Here is a 14,363-nt window from a genome sequence, read left to right as displayed (position 1 = left end):
GTTTACACTCCTCTCCCCTACTGGTGTTTGCTGGAATCACCTTGAACTAAGATTTCGAATCCGCTGTTCAGGAGCTGGAGGTAAAATCCCACTGGGCACTGGCTGGGTGTAGCCACATCACCAGCACTAACCACAAGGCTGCATGGCAGGCCACTCCCCATCACAGGTGACCCTAAAAGAACCTATTTCTACAGATGGTGTTCCTGGGCACAGGGCCTCTGTCCTCTGGGGTGCAGGCCTGGAGGCGAACCGGTACATTTCTCCTATTCCCACTAACTGGGAGTACCCTGGGACACAGGTGCAGATGACTAATTACGTTAACTATTGAGTTAAGCTTTATAATCCCTTCATTTAGAGTGAGAACATCCAAAGCAAACACTGTGTTCTGTGAGTGTGTGCAGAGAAAGCTGCTCCACCGGGGGTCTGTGGCTCTGAACAGGAATGACAGGCACCAATTCTGCTTGACCTGCGACTCAAAAGGTCACCGGGGTCCCCACACCTCCCTTCCTAGCCATTTGCCAAGTCCAGCTTTTATGTCTCTAAAGTAAAATGTGCTAAAGAAACAGAATTCTTTTTTTTTTTTTTTTTTTTTTAATTTTAGTGACAAGACAGGTCCTTTGATGGAAACTGGATCTGTAAGAAAAACAAGGACAGACCAATCAGCTTAGATAATACCCCATGTGACCTGGAATCCTGTGGCTTTCCAGTTTCACAGCCTCACAGGTGAGGGTTCAGCAACTATGATCCTTCTGTGGAGAAATAAATTATTTAGGATTCAAATTTCTTCCATTCCTTGCATCCACTCTTTCTTTCAGCCACACACCTCAGGCTGTAACGCCTTTTGCCAGGCGCCTGGCCAGGCTTGGCTCCTGCTCATTTCATCGGTGCCAGCGCCTTCCCTGGGTCCCCTGCAGCTACGATGGAGTCTCACCCCCCAAAAGCTACACTGCAGTGATTTGACCACATTCAATGCCCAAAATGGCTGGGAAAGAAGTCCTTTGCTTTCAGGGCCTCATCCTCAGCTGAGGAAGATGCCAAGGGAGAGGTTTACCAAACTTTAGGAAAGAATATTCTAGAAGCATCTTTCCCTAAAAAGGAAAGACGCCACTGTCGTCAGATGGTTCTTCGCTCCCTGGACAGTGAAGGATGTCAAACTGCCTGTTAATTAAGAGCTGAGCCTACAAGCTCAGCACGACTTAATGTACCCCCATGATGCACTCCCATCGCCCTCCCTCACCGTGACCGTCATACAGGTGCCCAGGAGACTTTCATTGGCTAAAGTTCTTCCCTGGGCAGTTAAAAAGTAAGCTAATATTCTTTTTTTTTTTTTTTTGAGACGGAATTTTGCTCTTGTTGCCCAGGCTGGAGTGCAATGGTACGATCTCAGCTCACTGCAACCTCCGCCTCCTGGGTTCAAGCGATTCTCCTGCCTCAGCCTTCCGAGTAGTTGGGATTACAGGCATGAACCACCATGCCCTGCTAATTTTGCATTTTTAGTGAGACAGAGTTTCTTCATGTTGGTCAGTCTGGTCTTGAACTCCTGACCTCAGGTGATCCACCCACCTCGGCCTCCCAAAGTCCTGGGATTACAGGTGTGAACCACTGTGCCCGGCCTATTTTTTAAAATTTTTTGAGTCAGGGTCTTGCTCTTTTGCCCAGGCTGGAGTGCAGTGGTGTGATTTTGGCTCACTGCAAGCTTGGCTTCCTGGGTTCATGCCATTCTCTTGCCTCAGCCTCCTGAGTAGCTGTGACTACAGGTGCCCGCCACCACGCCCAGCTAATTTTTTTGTATTTTTAGTAGAGACAGGGTTTCACCATGTTAGCCAGGATGGTGTTGATCTCCTGACCTCGTGATCTGCCCGCCTCGGCCTCCCACAGTGCTGGGATTACAAGCGTGAGCCACCGCACCCGGCCTTTTTTTTTTTTTTTCTTTCTTGAGACAGGGTCTCAAGAGTTCTGTCACCCAGACTGGAGTGCCTTGGTGCAATTATGGCACATTGCAACCTCCAACTGCTGAGCTCATGCAATCCTTCCACCTTAGCCTCCCAAATAGCTGGGATTACAGGCATGTGCCACCATGCCTGGCTAACTTTTTAATCTTTTTTCTTCTTCTCGCTCTTTTTTTTTTTTTTTTTGTAGAGACAAGGTCTTGGTATGTTACCCAGGCTGGTCTCAAACTCTCAGGCTCAAGTTATCCTCCTGCCTGGGCCTCCCAAAGGTCTAGGATTACAGGTTTGAGCCACTATTCCCAGTCAAAAAGTAAGCAAATTTAAAGAAAAATATTAAGTGATTTTACAGGTATCCAAAGTCACTGATTTAACAAACGGTAATGATGATAATGATGATGATAATGGTGATGATGGCAACTACCTCCAAGGGTGATGGTTGTAAAGATTGAGGGGATGTGCAGAATTGCCAGGTGCCGGGCCTGGTGATAGAGGTGGGTGGTGGTGATGATGGTGGTGGTGATGATGATGGTGATGATGGTGATAATGATGATGATGGTGATGGGGGTGGTGATGATGGTGATGATGATGATGGTGATGGTGATGATGATGGTGATGGTGATGTGATGATGGTGATGATGGCGGTGGTGATGATGCTGGTGGTGATGATGATGGTGGTGATGATGATAGCGATGATGATGATGGCAGTGGTGATGATGGTGGTGGTGATGATGATGATGGTGATGATGATGGTGATGGTGATGGTGGTGATGATGATGATGGTGATGATGGTGATGGTGATGATGGTGGTGGCGGTGGTGATAATGGTGGTGGTGGTGATGATGGTGATGGTTATGATGGTGATGGTGGTGGTGGTGATGATGATGGTGATGATGGTGATGGTGGTGATGATGATGGTGATGATGGTGATGGTGGTGATGATGATGGTAATGATGATGGTGATGGTGATGGTGATGATGATGGTGGTAGTGATGATGGTGATGGTGATGATGATGGTGATGGTGGTGATGCGGTGATGGTGGTGATGATGGTGATGGTGATGATGATGATGGTGATGATGGTGGTGATGATCATGGTAATGCAGATGATTCTGATGATGGTGGTGATGATGGTGATGGTGATGAGGATGATGGTGATGGTGGTGATGCTGGTGATGGTGGTGATGATGGTGATGGTGATGATGATGATGGTGATGATGGTGGTGATGATCATGGTAATGCAGATGATTCTGATGATGGTGGTGATGATGGTGATGGTGATGATGATGGTGATGGTGATGATGGTGGTGATGATTGTGATGATGATGATGGTGATGGTGGTGATGATGATGGTGGTGATGATGGTGATGGTGGTGGTGGTGATCATGGTAATGCGGATGATGGTGATGATGATGGTGATGACGATGATGATGGTGGTGGTGATGATCATGGTAATGCAGATGATGGGATGATGAATGATGATGGTGATGATGGTGGTGGTGATGATGATGGTGATGGTGATGAGAATGATGGTGATAATTGTGATGGTGCTGATGGTGGTGGTATTGCTGGTGATGTAGCTTTGTTGAGTGCTTATTCTGTGCCAGGAACTGTGCTAAGTATTTTACATGCATTTTTTCCACTCAATCTCCCCAACAATCCAATGAGAGCTGTGCTATTATTATCTCCATTTAATGAAAAGAAAATGAGACATCAGGAGTTAGGGAACTTGCCCCAGGCCTCAGAAATACTGGGTTTTGAAGAGGCCTATGACTCAAGCCTGCCTGCCTCCAGAACTCCAGCTCACAACCATTAGGTTCTGCTGCAAGGAATTTTGAAGAGAAAATGCTTTAACTCGGGTGCATTCGTCACGTTGCCAATGGCCAGCATCACCCACCCCTGTCACCAGGTCCTGTGCCTGGCACTTCTGCACATCCCCTCAGTTAATCCTCAAAACCATTGCCCGTGGAGGTAGTTATTATTCTCCCCACTAGACATGACACTGTCAGAGAAATTAAGAAACATGTCTCTAACACCCAGCTATCAGGCAGCAGAGTCAAGAAACGAGCCGGCAGCTCTAACTCCAAAGCTGGCATCCTTCCCACCACATCCATGTTGACAACAGCAACAGGACCCCCCAGCAGTGAGCTCTGTCCTCTAACACCTTATCTCACCTCTCCCAACAGGTTCAAGAGGAAGGTACTGTAATTTTCCCTATTTACAGATGAGGAAACTGAGGTTCTTGCCACTCAGGAAATGCCTCAGGAAATAGCATAGCAGCTAAGGAACTACTATGTCCTCTGCCACAGACATGGGACATGGCATCACAGAGCACATGAAGGGATGGTAAGCTGTCCCTGGAGTTCACCTTCTGGGTTTGGCTTTTGAGATATTCTGAACATCTTCTCCCAGTCCCATCACCTATCAACTCTTGGGGCTAGTGGAGGTCTGGAAGTAGGGTGAAATGCTTCTCATTACCCCCATGCTATCATCTCCATTGTCACTTATTAAGCATTTGCTAAGTGTGGATGTGGCAAGGGGATCATTGTGGAAGTTGTTGGCGCCCCCCCAGACCCTCACACCTCAAACCCAATGTCTTCTTCAAGCCTCACAATAACCCTACAAGGTAGGTTCTATCATTTCACTCCATTGAGAGAGAGGAACCTTGGGAAATGATATATTACACCCACTGCAAAGGCAAGGAAAACCGATGATTATCCCCTTTCTGGGGCTGGTGCATCCACTGCTCAACTCCTGCGAGTTGTGAGTGTGCTGCTAACAGCTCAGAGCTGCCCCTCCTCTAGGGAAGTGCCCTCAGCCCAAAGGGAGCTGCTCTTTCCACAAAGACATGCAGTCCCTACCCAACCCTTAGAGCCAAGCACTGACAAGGAGGAGCACCAGAGGGCAAGCCTCTCCCCTCTGCTGAGACTAACTGTGTTGTCATTCTTGTTCCAGGGCCCCCACAGGGTCAAGCTGAGGTCTGGCCTCCTCCTTCTCAGCTCCTTCCCTTGCCTCCTCTTGCCTCCCTCCCTCCCTCACTCCCTGAGAGCTCCTCCTCAATAAACCCTGTCCATCCAACCCCAGTCTCAGGCTCTGCTTCCAGGGGCGAGGGAAGATGGCTGTGTGAGCCATGCCCCTTGCCCTCAGGGATCTTGCAGGACAGCTGGGAGACAGGCCACAGGCAAACAACAGCATCATCCACAACACAGGAGGCACAGGTGGAGAGGACAGGGGTTGAGAAGATGGAAGACATCATTGAAGTTGGGAAGATGGAGGAAGGTTTCATGGAAGAAGGGGGCTTTATGGGTGACGGACCAGTAGGACTGGGTAGGAAACAAGCTTTCAAGGCAGGGAGAAAGGTCCGAGATGGGTAGGAACCTTTGCCCCCATCCCTCCTATTTCCTCTCGTCCAGGGTCCGTGACCAGGGAAACCATCCTAGGGCAGCGGAGGTGGGGGCTCTGTTCAGATGATTATAATAATGAGTCTAGCATCTGAGAGCATCAGGTCTTCCCTAGAGGGCCATGCTGGCTGACTCTGAGGCCAGGAGGGGGTCACTCCACTGTCAAGCTTCTCTTGAGAGGCCGGGGCTTGCTCCACCTGAAAAGACCACCTCCATTCGAAGGGACAGAACACTCCACATACCTGCCGGACCGTGGGCCTAGGGGCTTGTTCACAAGGATTCAGTGATGTAGTAGGCAGCTCCTAGAGCCCCCAGAGCCACAGCCACAGTTCCGAGGGCTTGGAGGACACGTGTTACGATGGCTGGAGGGTTTTCTTGAAGGTTTTCTGTAGAACAAAGCAAAAGTGAGGGTGGTGGGAAGCTGGGCTTCGGTGCCTCTCTACGAGCAGGAGAAAGTGGAAATTAAGTGGCCCTCTCAGGATTGCAGGAATACCCATCTTCCCCCTCTCCAAACTCCTTTTAAGAGAACATTTAATTCTTCCCACCCTTCCAAAAAGTCCCTGCCGAAAGACCCCTGAGGATCGGAGGGTGAGCTGGCCTGGGATGCCAGCTGCCCTGAACACTCAGAGGGGGACCAGGTTAGGAAGGTGGTCAAGTCTGCTGTGAGCCAGGCCTTGTGCTAAACACTTCACACCCGGTGTCTTCTTCAAGCCTCACAACAACCCTATGAGGTAGGTTCTATCACTTGACTCCATTGAGAGAAAGGAACCTTGGGAAATAATATATTACACCCACACAAAGGCAAGGAAAACAGATGATTAAGGCAATAATTGTGAGGAGGGCATTCAAAAAATGCAATACCCATTTTGATAAAAATCCTACAAAAATAAGGATTCTTGTTTAATGTGAATGTGGATTGAAAGCCAAAAACCAACATTACACTCTGTTGAGAAAAGCATGCGGGTGCTAAAAGTAGAACAGCATTAAAACTGTATGTCTTGTCCTGACCAGACATGGTCCCTGTCCCTCCCTGCTCTCTTTCCTGATTCTGAGCCTTGTGTTTGCCTTTTCCTGCATCTAGATTGCTCCCGCTTTTCATCTTAAGCCAGAGAGGGCTTCAAGATCCTTTTGGACTCGGCTCACATGCTGCTGACAGGAACCTTTCAGAGGTTCCTGTTGGAGCCTGTTCCTGTTGGAACCTTTCAGAGGTTCCTGTTGGAGCCTCTCCCAGAGGACACACGGCTCTTTGCATCTTGCATCTTGGTTTCTAAATGCACGGGTCTTAGCTCTCCATGCAGACTGCAACAATTTTAGGGGTAAAGTTCCCTGTTCTGGTTTCCCTCACAGTCCCCCATGTCTTCTGCATAGTAAGTTTCGCTCAATAACACTTGCTGGTTTTAAAACGATAAGAACCCATGGCACAATTTGGCCATGGATGGATGGAAGTACTAAGTGTATGGGCGGGGTGTGGCTAACGGTGGCAGGTAGACCTTTCCTTGACGGGGCTTACTGGGTGGCGGAGTATTTCTGGCTCCAAGTATGTTTTCCCCACACGCCCCGGTATCTATTTGCTTCTCTCCATATGTAGGAGAGATGGAGTTTTTCAGCTCCAGAAAGGAGAGGGGATTGGGTAGGGAAGAGGATGGGAAGTGGAACAGGATGAGGATGGGGGTTGGGGGGCTCAGCTCCTGGGGTGGGGGTATGAAGTCGCCAAGTGGAAGGGCCTCTATCATTGAGATCTGTAAGGCCCTCAGGTGGTACAGATGGCAACCCTTCTCCCGGCCCATGCATGTAACCTAGCAGCGCCAAAGACGGGAACATCTCCAGTCTGTTCCCGGCAGGGATAGGGTCTTCCTATGAGGGCAGTGGCAGCCATGACACTGCTCCTGGTGGCTTTGTGGGAAGAGGAAGGAAGGACAGATACTATGGGTGATGTCATGGGGGCTGCCACCAACAGACCAGCCTGGGGCACACGTCGCCTATGGGGACCCCCAGAAAGAGCTCAGCACACTCTGAAGGGGGCTGAGGTCTTGCTATTGTGTGGAGGAGGCATATGAATTACAAGTAGTTTTTTATCATTAAATTCTAGGCGACATTCATAGGCAGATCAGGAACCTAAGGCCCCAGCCTAAGACACAGGCCACTGAGGGGCCACGGAGGTGCACGGCCAAACAGCATTTAAACACAAAGGCCCTGAGCGACTCGGAATCTCTGAAGGGCTGAGAGGGAGAGTGTTCTGAGGAGGGGAGGGCATCTCTGGAGAAAATAAAAAGGAAGCCACTGAGGAGGCAAATCCCAGTGAGGAAGAAAACTGGCACCTCTGTGTACGGGTGGAGAGGGTACCCAGTGGGTAGGGCTGGTCAGAAAGGGCCCTGCCTGCCAACGTCCAGGAAGTGGCCAAAGGAAAGAGGAAAAGGCTTTCCTTCGGCCTGGGATTCCCAAGAGGAATGATACATGATTGCTAATAAGGTCTGGGGGCAGAGCCTGGCTCTGGGAACTGTGTGCCCTGAGGTTCCAGCCCCTCACGCTTGGAACCTGTAGAAGGTGAGCAGGTTGGGGAGTCCTCTCCCTGGCGCCATCTGCCAGTCCCGAGGCAGAAGGACATCGAAGATGCGGCTATGGCACAGCCCCAGACGACGCCAGCAAGCAGAGCTGCAGGGGCAAGTGGCACAGGAGCAGGAATGCGGGCCGGCGCGAGTCAGAGGCCCTGTGGGGACAGAAGGAAAGAGGTGAGGGAGGTACCTGCTCTGGGAGGTGGGGGCAGGGGAGCCTGGAACACAGTCTGAGAAGGCCCCCCAAAACAGTAGCAGCTGCAGGATTACCAGGGCAGATCCTGGATTTTTTCCAGGCATCATTGAGGATTTGGGAATGAACTACCCAAGGAAGGCAGTTCTCCCACAAAATGTTCTGTAACCAAACAGAAGTGAAGACTGACTGCATGAGAAAATGGCTGTTTTATACTGGTGCTACCTGGGAGTAGCAACAACAACCGTGATGATGATGGAGGTGGTGCTGATGGTGTCATGGCTTACGCCTTCAGGATGCTTTGGACTTAGCGTGCCCATCTCATTTAATTTCACAGTAATCCTGTAAAGGGGATACTGTTGCTCTTGTTTTACAAATAAGGAAACTGAGGCTCAGATAATTTAAGGGATATGCCCTTCTGGGGAGTAGATTGCAGAAGTTGGCTTTCTCAACTCAGGCTTTCTCACGTTTAATTCAGTGAAAATGGAATTTCAGGTGACTGCCCACCCCAGGAGAGGCTGCACTGGGATTCCTGGAATTGGAGCTGCCATGTTCCATTGATCTAGAGCATAGTGATCCATCGGGAAGACAACCACAGCTCCAGTTTCCAGTCCCGATCTTATCTTCTGTTTCTGTCCTCCTCTGGTATGGATCCCAGCAGAATGTAGATGATACCCTCTGTGGTCGGGCAAGATAATTTCTGGCTGGATTATTCCCTCCTGTTTCCTATCTGTAGCCCTGTGGCTTCTTGACAGAGCTACAGATTCTTCTGACCCTAAGCTGCGTGAAACGGAGAGTCAACCTGGCAGACTCGGTACACTTTCTGCTTAGACTTGCCCATGACACATACATTCCCGGAATGAGGAAAGGGGATTCTAAAGGCAAGACTTGTCTCTTTTTTTAGTTACAGAAAAGTTTTTAAATTAAGACATCATTCCCAGGCAATAAAGTTCACCCTTTTAGAGCGCTCAGTGGTTTTTAGTATATTCACAAAGTTTTGTGGCCATCACCACTAATTTCAGAACATCTTCATTTCCCCAAAAAGAAACCCTATCTCCATGAGCAGTTACCCCCCATTCTCCAGTTCCCCCAGTTCTTGGCAATACATTTGCTTATTCTGAACATTTCATGTAAATAGAATCATTCGATGTGTGGGTTTTTGGGAGACTGGACTCTTCCACTTAGCCAAATGTCTATAAGGTTCATCCATGTTGTCCCATGTATCAAATGGGACGTCATCTCTTTTTATTGTCAAATAGTATTTCACCATATTCATTGTACTGTGGTATTTCATACCACGTTTTGTTTATCCATTCATCAGCTGATGGACATTTGGGTTGTTCCCACTTTTTGGCTGTTACAAATGCTGCTGCTTTGAGCATTTGTGTACAAGTTTTGGTGTGCTTCTAATATGCTTAATAATATGCTTCCAATTCTCTTGGATATATACCAAGAAGTGGGATTGCTGGGTCATAAGTAACCTCATGTTCCTCTGAGGAACCACCAGACTGTTTCCACAGCAGCTGCACCATTTTACATTCCCACCTACAGTGTATGAGGATTCCAGCTTCTCTACATCCTCACCAACACTTGTTATTGTCCATCCTTCTGATTATACCCATCCTAGTGGAAGACTGGCATTTTCTTGAGCTACAATATTTCTGTACACAAAAAGGCTTGGATTTTAGAAAATGGCATGCTTTACACGCAGGCCCTTATCCTGCATCTCCAACATTCCTTTCTACTGCAGAGAATTCCTTTGGAAGAAGTATAGGGTGTCCGCTGTAACCACTGGTGAGCCACCACCGTTTCTTGCTTTCTTGCTTTGCCTCTTCAGTGGGCCAAATTCCTCTCGGAGTGTGAGTCACATGTGATCATTAAAAGACTTGGGAATGGAAAGTTTTGCTTTCTACTAGTTCTGAAGACCATAACCCGGAAATGTTTCTCTCAGTGGCTGATGATCACAGTCTTTACAACATATAGTATGGTGCTCAAAATCATTATCATATGTCAAGAAGGGATTGATTCCTGGCCATGGAAGGATCATTGGCGTGGCATGCCTTGCAGTTAGCACTCTCATCTCCAGCTCTTCTTTCTTTTATGCTCACACAATCCCGGGGGGTAAACTGTGGCCCAGGGAGTGTGGCCTGTTCGAGGCTGTGGAGCCATGGGCACTGGCTCACAGCAGATCCAGGAGCTGCTCGGACAAAGATGTTCTTCCTCTTGTGGAGACTCCTAGGCCTCTTGGAATGGAAAGGTCAGTGCTGTGGTTTAGAGTGAGGGTTCTGGAGTCAGAATAGAGCGGGTTTCCCTTCTCAGGGCTACCAGCCTCTGCTCAGGAGCAACTTGTTTGACTCCTATGAGCCTCAGTTTCCCCATCTATAAAATGGAGATGATATGGAAGAACTTTTATAGGATTGTCACATGTGAAAATTAAGACACATGAGCTGAATGCTAGGTACACAGTAAATGCTTAGTGATAATGTTAGTTTGCTATCACCATTATTGTTAGCAGTATAAACCAGCCCACCTCCTGAACTCCACTTGAATTCCCTCTACACAATCCAGTGCTTATTCAGACACTGTTTGGCTCCCAAGAAGATGGGGAACCACTTTTCCTGACAGCCATTCCATTTTCAGACAGAGCTAATTGTTGGGAAGTTTTTTATGTTGAGCCAAAGTCTGTCTGTCGCTAATGTCTTCCATGGGTAAGGTTGTTAATTTAGCAAATAAAAATACAGGATGCCCACACAATATTTGGGAAACACATACTAAAAATATTATTTGTTGTTTAGTAAAATTAAAATTTAACTAAGAGTCTTGTATTTTGTCTGGCTATCCTATCCCTGGGCCTGTATGTGTCTGTTTTCACACTGCTGATAAAGACATGTCTGAGACTGGGCAATTTACAAAGGAATGAGGTTTGTTGGACTTACAGTTCCACGTGACTGGGGAGGCCTCATAATCATGGTGGAAGGTGAAAGGCACATCTCACGTGGCGGCAGACAAGAGAAGAGAGTTTGTGCAGGGAAACTCCCTTTTTAAAAACCATTAGATCTCATGAGATTTATTCAGTATCACGAGAACACCATGGAAAAGACCTGCCCCCATGATTCAATCACTTCCCACTGGGTCCTTCCCACAACACTGGGAATTCAAGATGAGATCTGGGTGGGGACACAGCCAAACCATATCAGGCCCTTAGACTTCTCAGGACAATAAGGAACAAGTCTATTCACATCTTCCACCTGACAGACAGACATCCTCCAACTCCTTCAATCGGCTGTCATACACTAAATGGCCTCCCTGATCCCTCTCATCCTCCATCAACCTGGACTATCTTCCTTGGACTAGTTTGTCAGGCATCTTTTATAGCCCAAAATGATAGCTTGATGAGGACAGAATAAAGCAGGATCATCACCTCCCTTATTCTAAACCATACGCTTCTATTTATGCATCCTTGGTTTTTATTTTTTAGCAGTTGCATGGCACTGCTGATTCCTAGTGAGCAAGTATTACTATAGAACCAAGTTAAATGTTTATATGTATGTGTGGCTGTCTTCAATGAGACTCAGGATGATGAGAAATAACAAAACCCAGGAACCCTGGTCTCTTGGGTAGAAACAAAAACAAAAACCTTCACACTCTACAACACAGCTCCAGGATACACTTTAACCATGCATCACTATCCTACAAGAACCAGCCTCTGGGATGACCCGGAACTCCATCAGCAGGAAGGCTGGAACTGCTGAAGCTAGAAGACAGCCCACCTGCTTTCCTGGATTGAGGGGCTGCCTTCATGTTAGCATCTGGAGATAACAGGCAGCGAGAGGAGCGGCGGATTTCGGGTGCTGGAAGGGCTTGGGATGCTGGCTGCTGGGAGTTGGTTTCAAGGCTGGACTGCTGTGGTGTGGATTCAGGGCTAGGCTGCTGTGGCGTGGATTCAGGGCTAGGCTGCTGTGGTGTGGATTCAGGACTAGGCTCCTGTGGTGTGGATTCAGGACTAGGCTGCTGAGAGGTGGAATTGGAGCTAGCATGCTGGGAGGTGGAGTCTCGGTGGCGTTTGGCCTCTGACCTTTTCTTCTTGACCTTCTTCATAGTGGATCCTCCCAACCTAAGCGTGGACCTACATGGAGCTGTGTAATCTCCTGGCTCCCTCCTGGAGGGGCCGTTCGCCCTCTGCCCTAGAGGCCTGGCTCTGGCCTCCAACTGGACCCAGGCCCTACAGAGAACAGTGACCCACACCTCCTGTGAGGTCATAAAAGCCAGGGTGGCTCCTATGGCAGGGCTGCAGGGACAGTCTTCTCCACAGACACCAGCCTGGCGTTCTCCCTTAGCCCAGGCCCTGGTCCTCACAGACCTGGTGATGCCTGGCCACGGGGCCCATGAGAGCCAGATCCTCATGCTTCTGTGAACAGAGCGCAGCCTTCAGTCACCTCTCTGCTGGCGTGTTCCTGGGTCCATGTGAGCTACCTGTTCTGCTCTAAGATACCCTGGATGTGACGCTCAGCTCTGTCACTGGCTTCCACATACCCCCTATTCCTAGACCTCAAAAATCCACGCTCCCCATGCATTCATCTTCATATCAGCTTCCTGAAGATTTGGAGCTTCCTCGAAGGCTTTACCTCCCATGGGCCTGCTACCATCTCAGAGTAGCTTACCCCTTCCTGCAAAGCCTGCCCTCCCCCACTGTGGGAGGGGAGTTTGGGGGTTGATCTGACTTTTATAAGAACCTTTGCATTTGGCAAATAATTTTCCTTGAGAACATAACAGCTGTTCAGAAAACGAACATTTGTCTCAAACTCACGACGATGGCAACCACAGACCATCCCCCAAACCCCAACTGGTTGGGTTAAGCAGGTGACTGAATCTTTCTCTCAATTAATTAATGTGTTCATTAAATGTGATTTTTATTTTAGGATGGAAGAAGGAAAAGTATTTTTAAAAGACAGTCTAAAGCTTACACTGTGACTGCAACATGAAGTGTGTTCACCTCAGGAGACACTTCCGTCGCGAGTGCATCTCAGGTGGGTGAGTGTGGGACCGGCAAGTGCAGGAGCTCCTGCCCCAGGGAAGGTTTAGAGCAGACCCGGGCAGGTAAAAAGGGCTTCGGGCCACATGAAGTCAAACCTCAACCTGGTTTAAATCAGTGTTTTTCAACCTCAGCCCTGTTGACATTTTTGGGCTGAGTAATTCTTTGTTGTGGGGGATCATCCCGTGTATTGTGGGAAGTTTACCAGATCCCTGGTCTTTATCCAGTCTTTACTCCCCCCTACCCCAGGACAACCCAAAATGTCTCCAGATACTCCTAAATGTCCCCTAGAGACGGGTGGTGGGGGTGTGTGTGTCAAAATTGCCGCTGGTTGTGCCACGTTGGTGTAAATGAATCAGATGGGAGCAGACACATATAGGTGGAACTTCCTGGTAGCAATGAAAGAAATATTCCATTGTACCAGAAGAAGCCAAACAGGGCACAGAGAATGGGTCTTTGTCTTCCAGTAGAAAGATGGAGGAAGCACAGAGGGCAGGCCTAGGGAGGAGTAGGGAATTTCCCTGTGGCAGCAGTAAAAATATGGTGTGAATTCTTTAGTAAGAGTGGTCCCAAGAAGCAGAGAGAGGGCACCTGTGGAAAGAGGTTGTCCCAGAAGAATGAGGAAGAATGGCGCCTCAATAGCTCTTTGCTAGAACATCTTCCCTGCACCCGCTCCCTTCTTCTTCTTCTTCTTTTTTTTGTTTTTGTTTTTGCTTTCAGACAGAGTCTCACTCTGTCTCCAGGAGTGCAGCGGCCCTGTTTTGGCTCACTGCAACCTCCACATCCCGGGTTCAACTGATTCTCCTGCCTCAGCCTCCTGAGTAGCTTACAGGCATGTTCCAGCCTCCTGAGTAGACTACAGACATGCGTCACCATGCCTGGCTGATTTGTATCATTTTAGTAGAGACAGGGTTTTGCTCTGTTGGCCAGGTTGGTCTCGAACTCCTGACTTTAAGTGATCTGCCTGCCTTGGCCTCCCTGTGTTGGGATTATAGACATAAGCCACTGCGCCTGGCCCCACTGCCTTCTGCTTGAGCACCTGTTCCTAGTCAGGAAACCTGGCTCTTCCATAATACAGTCACAGCCCACTGCCCAGGACTTATCAGCCACCACTACTACCTGGGTCCAGCTCTAGCCAACTGTGAACACCAGCGGTCTCATGAACAGGCTGAACATTCCTGCATTTTCAGAAGCCCTTCTCCTCTATCACCCCTCTCTGTACATCTACCAAAACATTTTC

At 48.6% G+C, this 14,363-nt stretch overlaps 1 protein-coding gene across 1 annotated transcript; it reads right to left on the bottom strand.

The window, feature by feature from the left end:
- Positions 1-571: 571 nt before the first annotated feature.
- On the bottom strand, positions 572-12,955 carry SPATA3 (spermatogenesis associated 3). Its single transcript, XM_065526219.1, has 4 exons — positions 11,862-12,955; positions 7,882-8,053; positions 5,589-5,732; positions 572-633 (listed from the first exon to the last, which is right to left on the bottom strand). Exons 1-3 carry the CDS (start codon positions 12,493-12,495, stop codon positions 5,627-5,629), a joined length of 912 nt encoding a protein of 303 aa, XP_065382291.1. The 5' UTR covers positions 12,496-12,955; the 3' UTR covers positions 572-633; positions 5,589-5,626.
- Between the last annotated feature and the right edge of the window lie 1,408 nt (positions 12,956-14,363).

The sequence above is a fragment of the Macaca fascicularis genome, chromosome 12, assembly GCF_037993035.2.
Source record: "Macaca fascicularis isolate 582-1 chromosome 12, T2T-MFA8v1.1".
Taxonomy (NCBI): Eukaryota; Metazoa; Chordata; class Mammalia; order Primates; family Cercopithecidae; genus Macaca; species Macaca fascicularis.
Note: the sequence above shows the minus strand (reverse complement) of the source record. Positions and strands in the feature narration are given on the sequence as shown.

Coding starts and splice junctions, on each gene's coding strand:
- SPATA3 (XM_065526219.1), bottom strand. CDS start 12,495: ATGAGGATCTGGCTCTCATGGGCCCCGTGGCCAGGCATCACCAGGTCT. Junction 8,054..11,861: donor CCCTCAATCCAGGAAAGCAG/GTGGGCTGTCTT, acceptor CTGTCCCCACAG/GGCCTCTGACTCGCGCCGGC. Junction 5,733..7,881: donor AACCTGCTCACCTTCTACAG/GTTCCAAGCGTG, acceptor TTTGTTCTACAG/AAAACCTTCAAGAAAACCCT.